This window comes from Rhopilema esculentum, chromosome 9 (genome assembly GCF_057945365.1).
Source record: "Rhopilema esculentum isolate cy_ngs chromosome 9, ASM5794536v1, whole genome shotgun sequence".
Taxonomy (NCBI): Eukaryota; Metazoa; Cnidaria; class Scyphozoa; order Rhizostomeae; family Rhizostomatidae; genus Rhopilema; species Rhopilema esculentum.
The window spans coordinates 6,216,269-6,234,997 of record NC_142823.1 but is presented as its reverse complement, the minus strand read 5'-3'; the positions used below and the strand labels follow the sequence as shown (position 1 = coordinate 6,234,997).

General features: G+C 37.4%; 1 protein-coding gene across 11 annotated transcripts in view; it reads left to right on the top strand.

Annotated features, from left to right (window-relative positions):
* Positions 1 to 18,729, top strand: part of LOC135688956 (uncharacterized) — a 109,026-nt gene that overhangs the window by 14,828 nt on the left and 75,469 nt on the right. For all 11 annotated transcript variants that reach the window (XM_089110028.1, XM_089110025.1, XM_089110032.1 and 8 more), the window contains 4 exons: positions 14,748 to 14,851; positions 15,194 to 15,517; positions 16,450 to 16,665; positions 17,528 to 17,662. In XM_089110028.1, the coding sequence (XP_088966154.1) occupies positions 14,748 to 14,851; positions 15,194 to 15,517; positions 16,450 to 16,665; positions 17,528 to 17,662 (779 nt within the window). The remainder of the gene's footprint in view (positions 1 to 14,747; positions 14,852 to 15,193; positions 15,518 to 16,449; positions 16,666 to 17,527; positions 17,663 to 18,729) is intronic.

Sequence of the window (18,729 nt, the reverse complement as noted above, 5' to 3'; positions counted from 1 at the left end):
GTTCTCTCCAAGTATTTGGTTCTACATTTTTGCACGAGCAGTGTTTGGGTTCTTCATACCAGGAACTTTTATACAGTCAATCGTTCTAATTTCAGAATTTGTAGGCCCAAAATGGCGTCCATTTGCAGGTATAGCAATTTGGCTAATATCTGCAGTAAGCGTTGTCATCCTTGGTGTTATAGCCATCTTCGTTCAGACGTGGAAAACACTGATGATAGTCATCACAGCTCCATATTTTTTCATCTTGCTGTTTTTCTTGTAAGTTTAATCCATGAAATTTTCTTATTCATTGTCAGGGATCCTTCTTTTTCTTGGCCGTGTGGATTAGCACAATATTAAGCTTAGGCCCTAAGCAAAGATAGCACGTGAATTGCCGATCTCTGTTAGAGTACTGAGTGTGATGTTTGAAGTTTCAACCGACCATTTTTTGTATTGGTTTTCTATTTTGATTTTAGGGTGTACGCAGTTCATATATATTAAACCTGGAATAGGACTGGGCCACTTTTCAGTTTTAGAACAAAAGCTTAGTTCAGTACGTAGATTAGAGAGAGAACAATTAAAAACAGATATGCCATATTGCAAAGGAATATATTTATATATATATATATCTTCTTGATAATTCGGATAGTAAAACCAAAGACTAGGTAAGGAAGGAAAGGGTTCCATTAGCTACTAAGATACCATCCAGGACTCAACGCACAACAATCGTGCAGAATATGATACCAGCATGAAACTTCAAAACTTATTTACTTTAAAATAAAATGCAAAACAGACTCAAGCCGAAAAATTCAGCTAAAAGCTATTTTTAGAACATTTGATTTGGTCCCAGTCCTCAAAATGACTTTAAAGTCACTTGCGAGCGATTTAATTCAACTCAACTCAGCGGAAAGGTAGAAACTGAGGAGCCTAGTTGAAAACAGTAGAGTCTGCACGCAGGCTACATGAAACAACAAAGCCACACCAAGACTGTTTAATCGAGAAGCAATTGATTTAACTCTTTCAATTTTTAAATAATATCTTTTCATGTCGATACAAAGAGACTGGCTGCAGAAAGAAGGGAGAGTTGTGGAACAATATTTTTTGAAGGTTTCTTGAAAAACCTTTGTTGACTGCGATATTTTTTGCCTCAGCTGTTTTTGCATGGGCAGTCAATATTGGATAGACTATCAGACTGTTAATTCTCATAGACTATCCTTATTTTCTTGCAAGGGCCATTCCCGAATCAGCTAGATGGCTTCACGTGAATGGAAGAAATGACGAGGCTCTTGCAATCTTTCGAAAGATCGCTAAGTGTAATGGAAAAGAGCTACCAGAAGTTCAACTAAAGAAGATTGAAGACAACTGTTCCAGCGGAATAAAACATTATCTTCACCTATTCAAGCCTGCAAAAATCGCAGTAAGGAGCTTACTCCAAGGATATACATGGTGTGTAAATACTTGTTTGTGATTCTACAAGATAGAGTGGAGTCGTTGGTAGATACAATAGATGTTGACAGATGGTGATTGATATTGGGGTTTGTCACTAATAACCAGAGAGAGACAGACACAGTTTAGCCAACTTTACAAAAGGTGAAGGAAGATTTCAGTGCGTGTCAATTCTTTTGAAATGTAGAAAAGTTTTTTAGTTAGCCAATTAGCTAAGGGTTCTTGTGTGATTGTGTACGTGAAGAAGAAGTAACTCACCACTGCAGTTTTGCTGCAAATTTTAACTACACATAGTTTACTGTTTTTCAGGATGGTGTGTGGCTTGGTGTTCTTTGGAGTTTCATTTGGCGCCGGTGACTTAAGCGGCCACATACTCAGGGACTACATCATTACCAGCTTATTCGACATACCGGCTGCTGTTCTTGCAATATACCTTTGCAACAAGTGAGTTACTTCGTTCTATGTCTTGTTTTTTAGGGGGGGGGCATAGTATTGAAACCTTGAACTTATATCGCTCATCCCATCAAAATCCATCACTAAAGAGCAAAGTTGTATGACTTAATGAAAACAATATAAAAGTTTTTTGACCATACAAGCTGAAAGTGAAAATATCTCTAAATGTGCAAATTCATTTACATTGCTGAGATACGTCCGTCGAAAGATCTGAATTTTGCCTTAAAGGAAAGTAATGGATCGAAACTTGTACTATTAATTATAACATAAACAGCAGTGGGTCAATGACGATGATCCCTGGATAACTCACTAAACTTCAAATCGACAGGAACGTACTTTATCTTGTAGAATTGGAAGAAAGAAGACAGTAATTATTTCCATGTTTATTGCCGGAATATCCTGCATCGCTGTCTCCTTGATTCCAAAAAAGTCAGGGAGCAAACCATCGGGTAAGTTTTTCACAAAGATTTTCAAGCTGCAGCCATTCTCATACTTAGTTTGCCTCTATAAATATATAAAATGAAAGTGTACAATTCCAGATAGGGTAAATGTTGTCAAGGTACTATTTTGCAAACATTGTCCGTCTTCGTTCAAATTTTAATGTGATGTCCTTGTTCAAATTCTAAGAAAATATTTAGGAAATACTAAATCCGTTCGCTTTCGAACCAGGATCAAAACTGCTCAGGGTAGCACAGCAAAGTTGTCTTGATTGCATTTTGCTAGTGTAAACGAAAAGGTGTGCAGAGAAAGTTTTTTACGTTGAAGCTTCCAAGGAACAATGCAAATGGGGATTAAGTCGCTTGTTTGAGCAAAACATTCTAACATAGCAAAGAAGCATCTTAGGTACTTTGTAGCAGTGTCCTCTTTATGTCTAATGGGTTTAAAATCATGCTCACACCTCGAGAAGTGCTTCATCTTCCATGACCTAAATTAGAAGAGTTCTGCACCATTCAGGACTTCTAATACGTCCGGCCTTATATTAGCTGCCAGTACTGCACCATTAAAGACATCGTCAACATCACTATTTGAAAACATCACCCTACTTGTTATAGTCAACACCTGTCCCGGGAAAGATAAACCATTTTCATGCAAAACTAAATGATTCTGATACGATTGATTCGTACATGGATTGACATAACTTTTTTCATCCAGAACTTGTTAGTCTTCGAGTTTTCTTTGGAGTGCTTGGAAGGTTTTGCATCACGTTGTCACATGATTCCATTTACATATGGTCGACCGAAATGTACCCGACTTGCGTAAGGTAAGATTAATTAAAAAAATCAATCCTGTTAGGCAAAAATTTCAGCAAAAATAGCGAAAACTCATTGAAAGTCACTGAGTTTTCCGATTACTTAACCAATTGGAAAAAGGTAAATAGAAGATTGGAGACGAACATCAATATATAAAAAATACCAGTTATCTTCTGAACAAGTCGAAGTGTATTAGTATAGGTGCCTTATTACTTTAATAAATTATTTTAGATTCGACTTGGACTTTGATCAAATACATATGTATTAATATATAGAAATTTGTCTTTTGATACTTCCGTAGCTCAATACGTTAGCACGTAGAGCGTGATATATCATAGATTGAAGAAAGTAAAACTACATGTCAGTCTCCTGAAGAGTGAGTTACTCACGAAACAGGCTTGTAGAGATAAACCATGTAGTTTTACTTTCTTCAATCTATGATATATATATATATATATATACTACATATATTTACATTTATATATATAAATATATTACATCTCCGGCACGGCCTAAAAAAACTTTACTTGTGTCGTTAAATTAGCTGTTATTATCTTTGCTTGTAAAGTGTGCTATTTTTGTTCTTTTGCTTTGTATTCCTCATTTTACGCTCCAAATATAAATGAAGGTTATTGTGAAGGAGCATATCCCGAAACGTTAATCAATTCTAGAGCTTTTGATACATACACAATATATACAATTTGGCAGCACCCTTGTGGAAATAATTTCCCTCTGTTAATCTTGGCCTACTGAATTAATAAAGCAAAAAATTCAAATACCTTCAATATATGAATTCCTTGACAGGAGTGCAGCCATGGGCTACTTGCAAATCTTTGCCCATATTGGTTCTTCACTAGCACCTTGGGTGGCAAAATGGCTCGTCGCCTTCCACGTGGTTCTACCGTTTTCAATAATGGGCGGTTTAGCTGTCATAAGTGCGATTTTGTTGTTGAGGCTGCCTGAGACGGCTAATAAGGAAACACTGGAAACACTTGCTGATCAATTTGAAATGAAGGGCAGCTACGTAAAGGAGGTAGATCTAAAAGAAGAGAAGGAAAACGTTAATGAGATAAAAGACCTAACTGCATGATATTTCCCACCCTCCATCAGCAAGGAGGAGCAAAATACTGAAATTTTATAATCAAACCAAACCCAATATACATGCTTTTTACTTTACAAAGAACCTTGCTAGAGTCTTAGTTCTCGAAGTTCCTGATCTTTAGATTTTTTGATCGAATTGTAGTACTAAAAGTTCCTTAATAGTTCCTTAATTTACGAAAATTGCTCATCCTCCATTACAATTCTGTGTTAGTGTCGCTAGATTCTTAACTGTAGATGGCAAATAAGGTGAAAAACGGATAATAAACTAGAAAGACGTTTCATGTAAGAAAAAGTGGAAACTCGGTCAAGAAAAAATGTAAAACTCGAAATTACACAATGAAACCCTCGATCGCTAGCATCTTTACACAAAAATGGATGGAACCGGCTTCCTAACTTGATTGTTTGCAAGAATAAAAAATTCCAAAGATGAGAAGCTCCTTAGGGTGTTTGTTCTTAAAACAAAAGGTTCTTTAATTTTTCTGCCTACTACATGCAAGTTTTTTATAAAGAAGTTCCTTATAAAAAGAGTGCAAGTTGCACGAAAGTTTGGTACATTAATTAATTTTAAATGAAGCATTACGATGGCACAATCCTGATCACAAAGTCAAATGCAAACTTGGTAAAACTTCAAACCCCCCCCCCCCTTCCCCCCCCCCCCCAACCTCCAAGAAAAAAGGAAGCATTGCAGTGACCATTGTCGAATGTAATCATGTCCTCCATTTTATCATAGCCATTAACACCTTCCATCGTCTTCGTACCAACAGCAAGGTAATCTACAACACTTCTGTAACATCTCCTTGTTTTATGTGTATACGCCCTGTATTGTAGTTAGTTAGTTTTCATTTCGCTGGAGAAAAGAAGCACAAAAACACAGCAGATTTGTTTTCATTGTATCGATGGCCTAAAGCAGCATAAACCAAAAATCAAGATCATAAATTTAAAGATAAAGATTGGTGAGGTCGTTCGTTTACAACTTTTTTATTAAGAGTTCTGTATATCATGTACAACCACAATAAGAGTTATTAACGCATTACTGAATTTACCCTGGGTACCAGAGCTATTAAAGCATTACTGAATTTACCCTGGGTACCAGAGCCAGAAACTTTCAAACGCGGAAACAGAGTGCCAAGCAGAGAAGCGGAGGAGCGTTTGTATGGTGAGTTCCACCAAATGGGTTGATCAATAACTTTCAAATATAAAATTCTGAATGAAATTGATTGGTGAGACAAAATTGAATGGAGCACACTATGCTCTAATGAGCGTTGTTGAAATGTCTTACTTCCAGACTTTTAGCCGAGCATTCTTGTTTTGCTTAGTTCTTCAACGGTGCCAGACTTTTCAGAAAATTGATTTGGTCAAAATTAATTCAGAAAATAGGATGAAATGTGCATTTTATAGTCAAGCATTAATTGGGTACAAGTACAGAATTTGTCATGGTGAAAATGATGAGATGCAGAACAACTTCAAAAACGCCCCCAAAAGCTATTTTAGACAATGCATATTAGTCCCACACAATGCATCCTGCTCCACGCACAATGCATCCTGCTCCACGCACGATGCATCCTGCTCCACACACAATGCATCCTGATCCACGCACAATGCATCATGCTCCATGCACAATGCATCGTGCTCCACGCACAATGCATCCTGCTCAACGCACAATGCATCCTGCTCCACACACTATGCAGCCTGCTCCACGCACAATGCATCCTGCTCAACGCACAATGCATCCTGCTCCACGCACAATGCATCTTGGACCACGCACAATGCATCCTGCTCCACGCACAATGCATCCTGCTCAACACAAAATGCATCTTGAACCACGCACAATGCATCCTGCCCCACGCACAATGCATCCTGGACCACGCACAAACAAGAACACGTTTTTCGACAGGTACCACAAAAAGCGTCCCTCCTTGCGAAACAACGAAGAGAATTAGATGTAAAAGCCAGGACCGCATTTACATCTGTTGGGGCCCTAGGCCCACAGTTGATTGAGACCCCTTGAAATATAACAAAAGTTGTGTCTTGTGCATAGTACTTGGCTAAACATAATCATAACCAAACGGGTTAATATTTACTAAATATGCAAACAATCTTTTGGTGATACAAAAATTAAAAATGCCATGAAACAAGTAAACATTTGAGTATACCAAATCTTTTCGTCTTACACTCTTCAGAGTTTAGAACGTCAGAACATAGATCGAAAACTCTACGCTAAGAAATATATATACTATATAATATAATTATAACTATATATAAATATATATAATATAATTTTGGTGGTACAAAACTTGAAAATGGCTTTGTAAAAAGCCAATATTTGAGTAAACTAAAGCTTTTCGTTTAACACTTTTCAGAGTTTAAAACGTCAGAATATAGATCGAAAACTCTACGCTAAGAAATATATATACTATATAATATAATTATAACAATATATAAATATATATAATATAATTTTGGTGGTACAAAACTTGAAAATGGCTTTGAAAAAAGCCAATATTTGAGTAAACTAAAGCTTTTTGTTTAACACTCTTCAGAGTTTAGAACGTCAGAACATAGATCGAAAACTCTACGCTAAGAAATATATATACCCAGTTGTGGATCGAAATAGAAACGCGAGCACATGACTGTTGAGGTTGCCCAATCAGTGCCGCTTGCCTATTGAAATTTTTACCAATGGAGTTCTAAGGTGAAAACGAACTCCTTTTGTCTGCATAATGGCAGTTTTTTCGGGCTTATGTAGATAAATTCCAAAACTGCTAGATGAAACGACGATCGGGCTTTAGCAATTGTCCGAAACATGTCGCCACTATAGTTTTTTTGCACAATCTGGGTTTTCCAGTAAATGTTGCCCGATAGCAGAATCGCGTGTTTTAGTTTTAGTCGTACTTTAAGATCTGCAAGACCGAGGTGGTTGTTCTCCTTGGGGGTGAGTTTTGTTTATAGTACTAGACGGAACATGCTGTTTAATTCTATCTTTGGGTAGCCAGAATCACACTGGCACGTAAATTTATAAATAACTCTTTTGGGTGGTAGAAACGCAATCCTTTTGAATGGATGGAAGAACCTCTTTTGTACTGTAAACTATACGTGGATTATACCGAATCATATGAGATGTCCTTTTAGGATATCTAGTAGCTCTAGTTTGAAAATTACTTTTTAAAACCCCAACTAATCAAATCTTTGGTTAGAAATAATTAGTTGTTACCTGCTAGAGCCAGAATATGCTAATAACCGTCCATCTAGACAAGGTTTCTTTAGTTTTTGCACTGGCTTAAACATTCGAAGCCCTCATCATTGTTGTCTGCAGAAAATTTAGAACCTACACTTTTCTAATCGCAAGAACTGCCACTTTTCATAGAGTACCGAAGTGATGATGTCATAAAAATATATTTTTAGAATTTCTGAATTTTGATCGCAGAACCTGAAAGAGCATCAGGAAATACCTCTAAATATGCAAAATCAGTGAAAGGCATTTAGAGTTGGTTGAGATATGGCCGCTTGAGCACAGGCTCTTGCCCCATCAAAACTAGTATAGATGAAATCTTTTATCGGTCATATCTCGCCCACTTTGGAACATATCCAACTAATTTTGCATATTGAGAGGTATTTTATGCCGTTCTTTCAGAATATGTAGCCAAATTCAAGAAATTCTAAAAATAGATTTTTGATGACGTCACACTTCGTCACTCTATTATTCTTAGCAACAAGCAAATTACAACATTGAAAACTTAAAATTCAAATACATTTTTATTCATTTGGAAACATCTAGCCATACCGCCATTTTCTGAAGAACGCATAAAACTTGGCTCGGCAAGGTCACAAAAATGACGAATTATAAAATGCACCATTCCACTGCTATGCGATTGCACAATGGAATTACAGAAAATGGGGGTTAGTTGTATTTGTTGATTGTTTATCGAGCAATTTCCCAATCGCTCTTTCAACTTTGCTTCAATCCCTTTGCCTGGAATCATTGTGAGCTGGCCACTCTCCTCTCTCAAGCGAAAGTTTGGTTTTTGCTGAAACCCGAACCCAAGACTTCTGGATCTGTTTTGCACAAGAGCTGCTGTTTTGCAGGCTTTGACAAACCTTGAAACATTTCTATCCATCTATCTTGGGACATTTGGGTTTCAGAGCATTTGGGGGGTGTTGCAAAACCGGTGATTTGCCGACAAAATTGGCGTGGCAACAGATACAGGCGTGGTTCTCAAATGATTATAATTATCATTGATAAAACTCGCGAATATTTTTTCGCGAACTGCTATATTTCAGTTTTGCTCAGTGTCATAATTGCAGGGTAGCCAGCAAACCAAAAGGTCCTGGTTCAGGGTGTGGTAGATAAACTTTTTTGAGCCACACCAACTAATGCGAGAAAAGGCTAAAATATGCTCAGTTCAAATCAATTATTGACGGTTGTGGTTCTCTATTTAAATCAAGGACTCTATGTATGGAGTTGAACTCTGCACAATAACAGCAAAACAATGGTTCTATTTGTAACTCTAAGAAACTCTAATAACAGTTCAAAATACCAATCCTAGTCTGACAATTTTTGCAATATTTTCAAGCGAACCTAATATATATATTCGAGCTGAGAAAATAATCAAAGATTCAACCTGAATGTTCTTTTCTTTTATGTGTCATCTTTTTATTTGTCTAGGTTAGTATCTTGGCTACAATTTGAAATCTAGTGACCTACAAACTTATTCACACTAAAACATCATTGAGAAAACTTAAAACGATACAGATTCCTTAGTCTATACCAAACTTTATTATTTTAAACACGTTGTTCATTTAACAATTAGCAAACAGAAAAACTTCATTATAACTTTTAAGAATGCACCTTGCAGAGGGTTTCAGAGAAAAGAAAAACTTGAAGGGCAGCAGGGAAAGGTCTTTTACTGTTGCCTACTACTTTCAAGGAAGAAACTTTCGCGGAAAGGAATTTTCGCAGAAAGAAATTTTCACGAGAAGAAACTTGCGAGGGAAGGAACCTTTGCGTTTTTTAGCGTTTATGGCCTAAAATCGCGGATGATTGATACGCAAAACTTCCTGAAATACTAAATATGCGAAAATTTATTTTTGTGATGTATCTAGAATATTTTGCTGTTGATCCTCTCTAAAACTTTGACGAAGAATTTTTTAGTTGGACAAATTTTATATCTTTTTCGGTGATTTGCTGGTATCCTGTGGAATAAAAATAGAAGGAAACCTCAATTGAATAGAAATGTTTTTCAGGCAAAGTCCATTTTCTCTAAAACGCGAAAGTTTGTTTTTGCAAAGCTCCTATTTCGCTTCTTTCGCCAAGTTGATTCCAAAAATTTCCCAATTTGAGAAGCTTTCTTTCTGCGCAACTTTCTGTGGAAGGTCATTATTAGCTAGAAATATAACAATAGCGACTCTAGACAACTAACTAAAAACAACAACTCCTTGATCGCTACATACAGTTTTAAATTATTTCTCTAGGAAGTAGGACAGATTTGCCTTTGTGCGAAATTTGAAATAGAGTTTCTATATAGTTGATGTTGGTCATAGTGGGGCCCTTTGGCCTGCGCGCAGACTTCATTCTGATGTTTAGTTGTGAAGCCAGCACGCATGTTAAGGGCCTTGGCTGTGACTTTAGTTTCCAGTTTATGAAAATTATCTTCTCTACTTCAACTTTTGCAGAAAGGGCCCGTAATTTGCTTTACTTTACATGTCTGAGGGCCCGGTGGGGATCGCCACTTTGCCACCCGGGCCAGACCGCGCCTGGCCTTTAGCACGAGTGAGTTTGAGCGATCATCAAATATTCTCGTTAGGTTTATATAAATTTCAACTGTGACTGGTGCTGTCATCAACAACCGATAATATGTATTTGAAGATGGCACAATTCTCTGTCTTTCTTCTGAAAATTTGCCAGTTTCCAAGAAGTTGACGACAAAACTTCCATTTTCGAAAATTTGCCGACAAGGTTGGGGTCTGGGGGGTGTCACACAGGCCCTGGTATCAAATGAAAATCTCTTTATTTTGAGCGGGTTTAAGTACAATAAAGTGTTTTGTACAAAGCAAAGATATATAGAGAACGTAATTGTGGTTTTGTCCCATACCACCAAGAACCACATATCAAAACACAATGGCTACAACACCGGTCGATACTCGTACGCAACCGTTGACCATGGATGAGATTCTGCCATACATCGGGGAATTTGGAAAGTTTCAGATTCTTCTAGAAGTTGCATTTTGTGTTATGGTGATTCCAGGTTCAATGCTCATACTCGTCCCGTACTTTGCGCAAGACAGTCCTCCATGGACATGCGTTTCAAATAGTACACTTTGCCGTCTTAATGGAACGTTTGACTCTTATAGCCGATTCTATCAACACCGATGCAATATGCCAAGGTCAGAATGGCAATTCACCAAGCAAAAAGAATACTCAATAGTCACACAGGTAAATCTTAACCAGCTCATTCCTACTGAACCCTAATTCAGAGCAACTGTGTTAGTTGTTCCAAATGTAAAACAGAATAATATCATGTTCCCATTTCTTGTGTTTGTGATGGTGATGGTGAAAGAGGGTTGATGTCCAAATTTTTTATTTGAACCCATCAAAATCAATAGCTCTGCACTGATTATTGTGTAGCAGTTTATGCGAGTTGATAGTTTTATTCGTTCTAGAGGTAATGTCAAATTCTTTTGATGATCAAGTGCAAAGGGTTTTTATAATAATCATTTTATTATTGATTCACTTAGTAGGCTGGTACATTTACATGTTAACAATACATATGCAAGATTAGATTGATACTTAAAATTGGATAAATAAGTTTTTGGTACTGCAAAATTTGATGGGGGCACGAAATAGTGGAAACATAGCTAACTTAAGTATATAAGTTTAGTTAATATCCGCTTTTGTTAGCAATTCGCCAATTCAGTTTGACTTAGTTTAGTTAATATCCACTTTTGTTAGCAATTCGCCATTCTCCTGCAGTACTTCGCTTAGTAAACTAAACATTTATCCACGTTGAATAAAACAGTAACTCACAAACACAAATGCAAGTATATTTGTTGTGGCTAGGGGTGTACTCCTGAGTGTGACTGCTAGAAACTCCCTACAGCACAGTCCCCTTTCTAACTTTTTTAGGCGGGTTCCCTGACCAGAAGTGTGCTGAATGTTTATACCGAGGTGTTGATTGAAAGTAATGTGAGAGGAAGAAGGACTCTGTTTTTTTTGTATTTTACCAATCAGCGATTAGATTTAGAGGTTACCAATCAGTGAGAGGTTAGTGGTCGCATGGGTAAAGATCTAATTTTGTTTTAAAAACTGCAACATTCATTAGTAACTGGATGCATTTGTATGAAAAAAGACTGTTGCGAAGCATAGTTTAAGAACCAGAAACCATATCTTTAGATGCGATTCGCAAGGCATTCTCGTGGATTAGATTGATCTCATAATTAAATTTTTTATCACAGAATATCCAGACTAATGAGCATAGTTGTAAAGGGAAAAAAATGCCCTCATAATATTTTTAGTTCTTGAGAGTCAAAATTGTTTGAGAAAGGGGAAAGTACGTGAATTTTTTGGCTAGCTTTGTTGCAATTATTATCTAAATGTGGTTTAAATGGCAGAGCTTTAACAAGAATTACACCTTGTTACTTACTCTTTTTACATTCTGTGATGGTTTCTATATCCATTTTGATTGACAAGTCACTATCTTGATTGTTGAATATCATAAACCGGTAATTATCTTTATTCAATTTCAATTTTATTAAAGTCCTGGATGTGACTTTAAGAAACTCCCTACAGCACAGCCCCCTTTCTAACTTTTTTGGACGGGTTCCCAGGTGTTGATTGAAAGTAACGTGAGAGAAAGAAGGATTCTGTTTTTTTGTATTTTACCAATCAGCGATTAGATTGACATTTTGATTGACAAGTTACTATCTCGATTGGTGAATAAACCGGCAATAATTTCCATTCAATTTCATGAGATTATTTCGTAGCCAATCAATCGTGGCAGAGGTATCATAGGTTAAGCCTTCTGATAATGCATTAGTGCTTGCGGTCCTATAAATGAACGATGGTGTCATCTGCACAGTGGCATATTATATGGTCTCTAACAAAGATAAACGTTTACTCGTTTATCTAGACATTGAGCAAAAGTGGCCCTTGTAGAGATCCTTGAGGTACACCCAAAGGTGGTCTCTTTCCTTGTGGTACACCCAAAGGAGCTTTAGTACCCATCTACTTTTGCTCGCTGTTTTTCTCATGATAGCGACTATGAGTAATATTCAGCCCTTTCTTGTGAAACCATATGCACCGAGTTTGGCAATTTGCAGATCACGATTTTTACAGGTACTGTTTCCGTTGTCAATTACTATCGTCCAGTTTTCGATTATTCGCAAGAAAGCATGCTGGGTGCTGCAGTTCTCTGTAAAGCTGCCTGATACGAGATGTAGAAAGCAGCAAGCGAATGACTTTGTTTCAGCTTCTGCTATCCCCTCATATACTTTTGAAGTGAATGGTGGTAGTGTGATTGGCCTATTGGCCTATATCAGAGAGGGTGTGTCACTCTTCGTTAAAATTGAAGTAATGTCAAGAAGTACTGCCAACCATGAGTACAAAATGGACATGTAAGTTAGGGTCAAACTAAAGATGTTGCAAATAAGCTTTTTTGTTTTGTAAAACGTGAAAGTGGCTCATTCTGGATCGAGTTTTCGACATGCATTATAGAAGAATGACAAAAAGCCTGAGCGCAGTTGCGGATTAAAGGGGGGGGGGGGGCAATTAGAAGCCGTTGTTGTTGTTGTTGTAATCTTATTTTAAATCGAATATATAAATTTTAAGCTACACAACCGTAACTTGTCTAATTCGATTATTTACAAAATATACAAATTAAATTAACAATTTTTACTAGTTTTTAAATACAAATTTACAATAAAATAATTAAGTTTTGCATACGTTGCATGTACAGGATGCCCCGTCCCAGTTTTTAATTAATCTTTTGAATTGGATCAGATCCTCTGCAGATTTTATTTCCTGTTGTAAGCCATTCCAAATTTGTGGTCCGAGGGACCTGAGGCTGTTTGTACCGAAAGTTGGTTGGTTGGGCCTGTAGTGCTGCAAGTCTTATGGACGACGTGAGGATCGATCAGAGGTTCTTTGTTCGAAAATATTTTGAATGAATTCAGGATTTAATCTTTTTACAGTTTTGAAAATTTCAATACAGAGGTTCCTTTGCCGATTTACATGCGTTGTGCATTTTTGTGATTTGCAAAGCAGATCTCTATAAGATGAATCATGGTCATTGTAAAGGAATCGTAGGGCTCGTTACTGTATCTTTTCGATCTTCTCCATAGATCTAGCCGAGGAGAAAAACCACACTAAAGGGCAGTAGTTGAAGTTAGAGAAAACAAAGCTTTGGACCATAACCTTTATCTCATCAAAGCAAATGAAAGATTTAAGTCTTTTGAGCACATTTAGCGGGGTTGCTGCCTTTTTACAAAGTTCGGATATGTGAATGTCAAAATTAAGTTTGTGATCTATAGTTACGCCAAGCAACTTTAATGAAGCTTCAGAATTTACAGTTTTCCCTTGAAAAGAAATGCTATGTCCAATGGTACTTTTTTTATCTTTTCTGACTAGAAGAGCATGAAATTTTTCTGGGTTAGCAATCATTTCATTCTGATTGAGCCAGATGTTAATTAATTGAGGCAGGTCTTTTGAAAAATATGTTAAGGTGTTGTCATCTGCGTAATTAACAAGAGAGTTGCCCCTCCCTCATCGAGTTGAAGCAAGTCTGGCACCTCTCTTGGAAATTGTGCGCCCCTTTTGAAGAATAAGAATCAAGTGAAAAAGTTTCTGAGACTTTTGGTTTAATTAACTTCAAGGATTACCTCAAAGTATACAACATATACTGCAATAATTTCCTTACAAAGAGATTAGAGAGCCTTCTGCCAGTAGGTAGGGTCTGAAATTGCTCTATACAGCCCACACTCGTCAGCAACTTCTGAAAATTTTCAGCGCCTAAACTTTCAACTGCCCCTCCTTCAAATTTGCGCTGGATCCGTGCCCGAGCGAATGAAAGATTGAATGATTTTACGCAAGTGGACCGTTTGAACAATATTATTTGTGGAAAGGTTTAAGTTTTATACATATCAATAACAAATGAAATTATTGCAGCAGGTCTATGTTAGTCTAGGTAACCTTTACCCGCCCTCACTCATTTCTGTTGGCCAAGCAGCAATGAATGATAAGTACCATTATGAAAGCTAAGGCCTACTGAGCAACCCAAGAACTAATCAACAAAAAAGAAATGATGGAAAAATTCTAACTCGGCATGCGAACGAAGATTAGCAGGGTATTTGCTCCAAAACCATCTGGCGTTAATAAAGCATACCTAGCTTAGGAGCCTGGGTGTTGGAGACGATCCTCCGGATTAACTCAGGTTAAACAGGGTCTAGCCAGCAGTACTCTGAAAATCCTGGCAATTATAAACGGGGTTTTACTTTATACTTCAAATTTAAAATGAACGTTTATTTCAGTTCGATCTGCACTGCGACACTGAAGTATACAGTTACTTGGCCACATCTTCAGTTTTTATCAGCTGGGCGTTTGGAGGAGTCATTCTTGGTTGGGCGTCAGATAGGTAAGTGATTTGAAAACTGAATCATTTGGTCCACAATGAATCTGATGATCTATTGATCGTAATAAAATGTAAGGAAACATCAGCGGTTTTACGATGTCTGTTTTGTTTTTCTAATGACCTTCTTACTCGTGCTTGATAAGCGTAGAAAATTTTTGAAGAGAAGGAAATCCTGTGGCAATATAAGGTGTGCCAAATTATTCTCTTAAGCGTGTCCCCAAAAGAAGGAGTGGCCCAGCCATTCAGTCCTATTGTTTTATTCTGTGTTTCCAATACTGCACCAGCCCTTTTCATTATCGCTGTCAATGTTGAACATTTTGCTTAAAACTTGGATCTTGTTTTTAGGTATGGTAGAAGAATCAATATGCTGATATCGACAACTTTTATCCTTTTGTTTGGCTTCATCAGCTCGTTCTCTCCAAATATTTGGTTCTACATTTTTGCACGAGCAGTGTTTGGGTTCTTCGCACCAGGAACTTATGTACAGTCAATCGTTCTAATTTCAGAATTTGTAGGCCCAAAATGGCGTCCATTTGCAGGTATAGCAATTTGGCTATTATATGCAGTAGGCATTGTCATCCTTGGTGTTATAGCCATCTTCGTTCAGACGTGGAAAACACTGATGATAGTCATCACAGCTCCATATTTTTTCATCTTGCTGTTTTTCTTGTAAGTTTAATCCATAAAAGTTTCTTATTCATTGTCAGGGATCCTTCTTTTTCTTGGCCTTAAGCTTAGTGTGCAAAGATAGCACGTGCATTGCCGATCTTTCTTAGAGTACTGAGTGTGATGTTTGAAGTTCCAACGACCATTTTTCGTATTGGTTTTCTATTTTGATTTTAGGGTGTACGCAGTTCATATATCAAAACCTGGAATAGGACTGGGCCACTTTTCAGTTTTAGAACAAAAGCTAAGTTCAGTACGTAGATTAGAGAGAGAACAATTAAAAACAAATATGCCATATAGCAAAGGAATATATTTATATATATATATCTTCTTGATAATTCGGATAGTAAAACCAAAGACTAGGGAAGGAAGGAAAGGGTTCCATTTCTACTAAGATACCATCCAGCACTCAAGGCACAACAATCGTGCAGAATATGATACCAGCATGAAACTTCACAACTTATTTACTTTAAAGTGTAGAATAAAATGCAAAACAGACTCAAGCCGAAAAATTCAGCTAAAAGCTATTTTTAGAACATTTGATTTGGTCCCAGTCCTCAAAATGACTTTAAAGTCACTTGCGAGCGATTTAATTCAACTCAACTCAGCGGAAAGGTAGAAACTGAGGAGCCTAGTTGAAAACAGTAGAGTCTGCACGCAGGCTACATGAAACAACAAAGCCACACCAAGACTGTTTAATCGAGAAGCAATTGATTTAACTCTTTCAATTTTTAAATAACATCTTTTGATGTCGATACAAAGAAACTGGCTGCAGAAAAGAAGGGAGAGTTGTGGAACAATATTTTTTGAAGGTTTCTTGAAAAACCTTTGTTGACTGCGAAATTTTTTGCCTCAGCTGTTTTTGCATGGCCAGTCAATATTGGATAGACTATCAGACTGTTAATTCTCATAGACTATCCTTAATTTCTTGCAAGGGCCATTCCCGAATCAGCTAGATGGCTTCACGTAAATGGAAGAAATGACGAGGCTCTTGCAATCTTTCGAAAGATCGCTAAGTGTAATGGAAAGGAGCTACCAGAAATTCAACTGAAAAAGATCGAAAAGGACTGTTCCACCGGAATAAAACATTATCTTTACCTATTCAAGCCTGCAAAAATCGCAAGGAGGAGCTTGATCCAAGGATATACATGGTGAGTAAATACTTGTTTGTGATTCTACAAGATAGAGTGGAGTCGTTGGTAGATACAATAGCTGTTGACAGACGGTGATTAATGATAGGTTTTGTCACTAATTACCAGAGAGAGAGAGACACAGTTTAGTCAACTTGCAAAGCGTTGAGAAAGATTGGAAAAGTTTGTTAGCTAGCCAATTAGCTACGGATTCTTGTGTGATTGTGTACGTGAAGAAGAAATTAAACAAGAAATTAGGGACACAAGCGTAGAGAGATAAAACAAGAAAGCAGGACAGTAGAAAACAAGAACTTATGGATTTATTGGCAGGAGTACCGAATACACTATAATTTTTTTTGGCGTTGTCAGGTTTACTGCGTTGTAAGGTTTACTGCTTTGTCAGTTTACTGCGTTGTCAGTTTACTGCGTTGTTAGGTTAACTGCGTTGTCAGGTTTATTGCGTTGTCAGTTTACTGCGTTGTCAGGTTTACTGCGTTGTCAGGTTTACTGCGTTGTCAGGTTTACTGCGTTGTCAGGTTTACTGCGTTGTCAGTTTACTGCGTTGTCAGGTTTACTGCGTTGTCAGGTTTACTGCGTTGTCAGGTTTACTGCGTTGTTAAGTTTACTGCGTTGTCAGGTTTACTGCGTTGTCAGGTTTACTGCGTTGTCAGTTTACTGCGTTGTCAGGTTTAATGCGTTGTCAGTTTACTGCGTTGTCAGGTTTACTGCGTTGTCAGGTTTACTGCGTTGTCAGTTTACTGCGTTGCCAGGTTTACTGCGAGAACAGGAGCTAACCAAAAACCTTCTACGTCAGGCTTTCTAAGTAGTTCACCACTGTAGTTATGCTGCAAATTTTAACTACACATAGTTTACTGCTTTTCAGGATGGTGGATTCCTTGGTGTTCTTTGGAGTTTCATTTGGCGCCGGTGACTTAAGCGGCTACATACACAGGGACTACATCATTACCAGCTTGTTCGACATACCGGCTGCTGTTCTTGCAATATACCTTTGCAACAAGTGAGTTACTTCGTTCTATGCCTTGTTTTTTAAGGGGGGGGGGGCGTAGTATTGAAACCTTGTACTTATAATCTGTAAACAGCAGAAGGTCTAATGATGATCCCTGAGTAACTCACTAAACGTGAACGTACCTTGTCTTGCAGAGTTGGAAGAAAGAAGACAACGATTATTCCCATTTTTATTGCCGGGTTATCCTGCATCGCTGTCTCCGTGATTCCAAAAAAATCAGGGAGCAAACCATCGGGTAAGTTTTTCACAAAGATTTTCAAGCTGCAGCCATTCTCATACTTAGTTTGCCTCTCTGAATATATAAAATGAAAGTGTACAATTCCAGATAGGGTAAACAAGACCTGAGGCACTCATTTGAATCAAAACATGTTCAATTTGAAAGAAGCTCACACATTAATTCCAAAAGTGATATCACTTTCTCAATGATCTTTCTTTATGTTGTCAAGGTACTTTTTTGCAAACATTGTCTGTCTTCGTTCAAATTTTCTTGTTATGTCCTTGTTCAAATTCTATGAAATTATCTAGGAAAAGACGTGATATTGAAAATGAGACAGGCATTCAAGAATCAAAACGTCAGTTTAAGCCCCCGTTTTCAATGTCCTGTTCAAAAATGGAACCGCCATGGTACAAAATCCGTTTGCTTTCATACCAGTGTCAAAACTGATCAGGGTAGCACAGCAAAGTTGTCTTGATTGAACTTTGCTGGTGTAAACGAAAAGGCGTGCAGAGAACGTTTTTTACGTTAAAGCTTGCACGGGACAATGCAAACGGGGATTAAGTCACTTTTTTGCGCAAAACATTCTAACATAACAAAGAAGCATCTTAGATACGTTGTAGCGGTGTCCTCTTTATGTCTAATTGGTTTCAAATTATGCTCGCACCTCGAGAAGTGCTTCATCTTCCATGACCTAAATTAAAAGAGTTCTGCTCCATTCAGGACTTCTAATACGTCCGGCCTGATATTAGCTTCCAATACTGCACCATTAAAGACATCGTCAACATCCACTATTTGAAAACATCACCTCACTTGCTAAAGTCAACACAAAAATCAACCATTT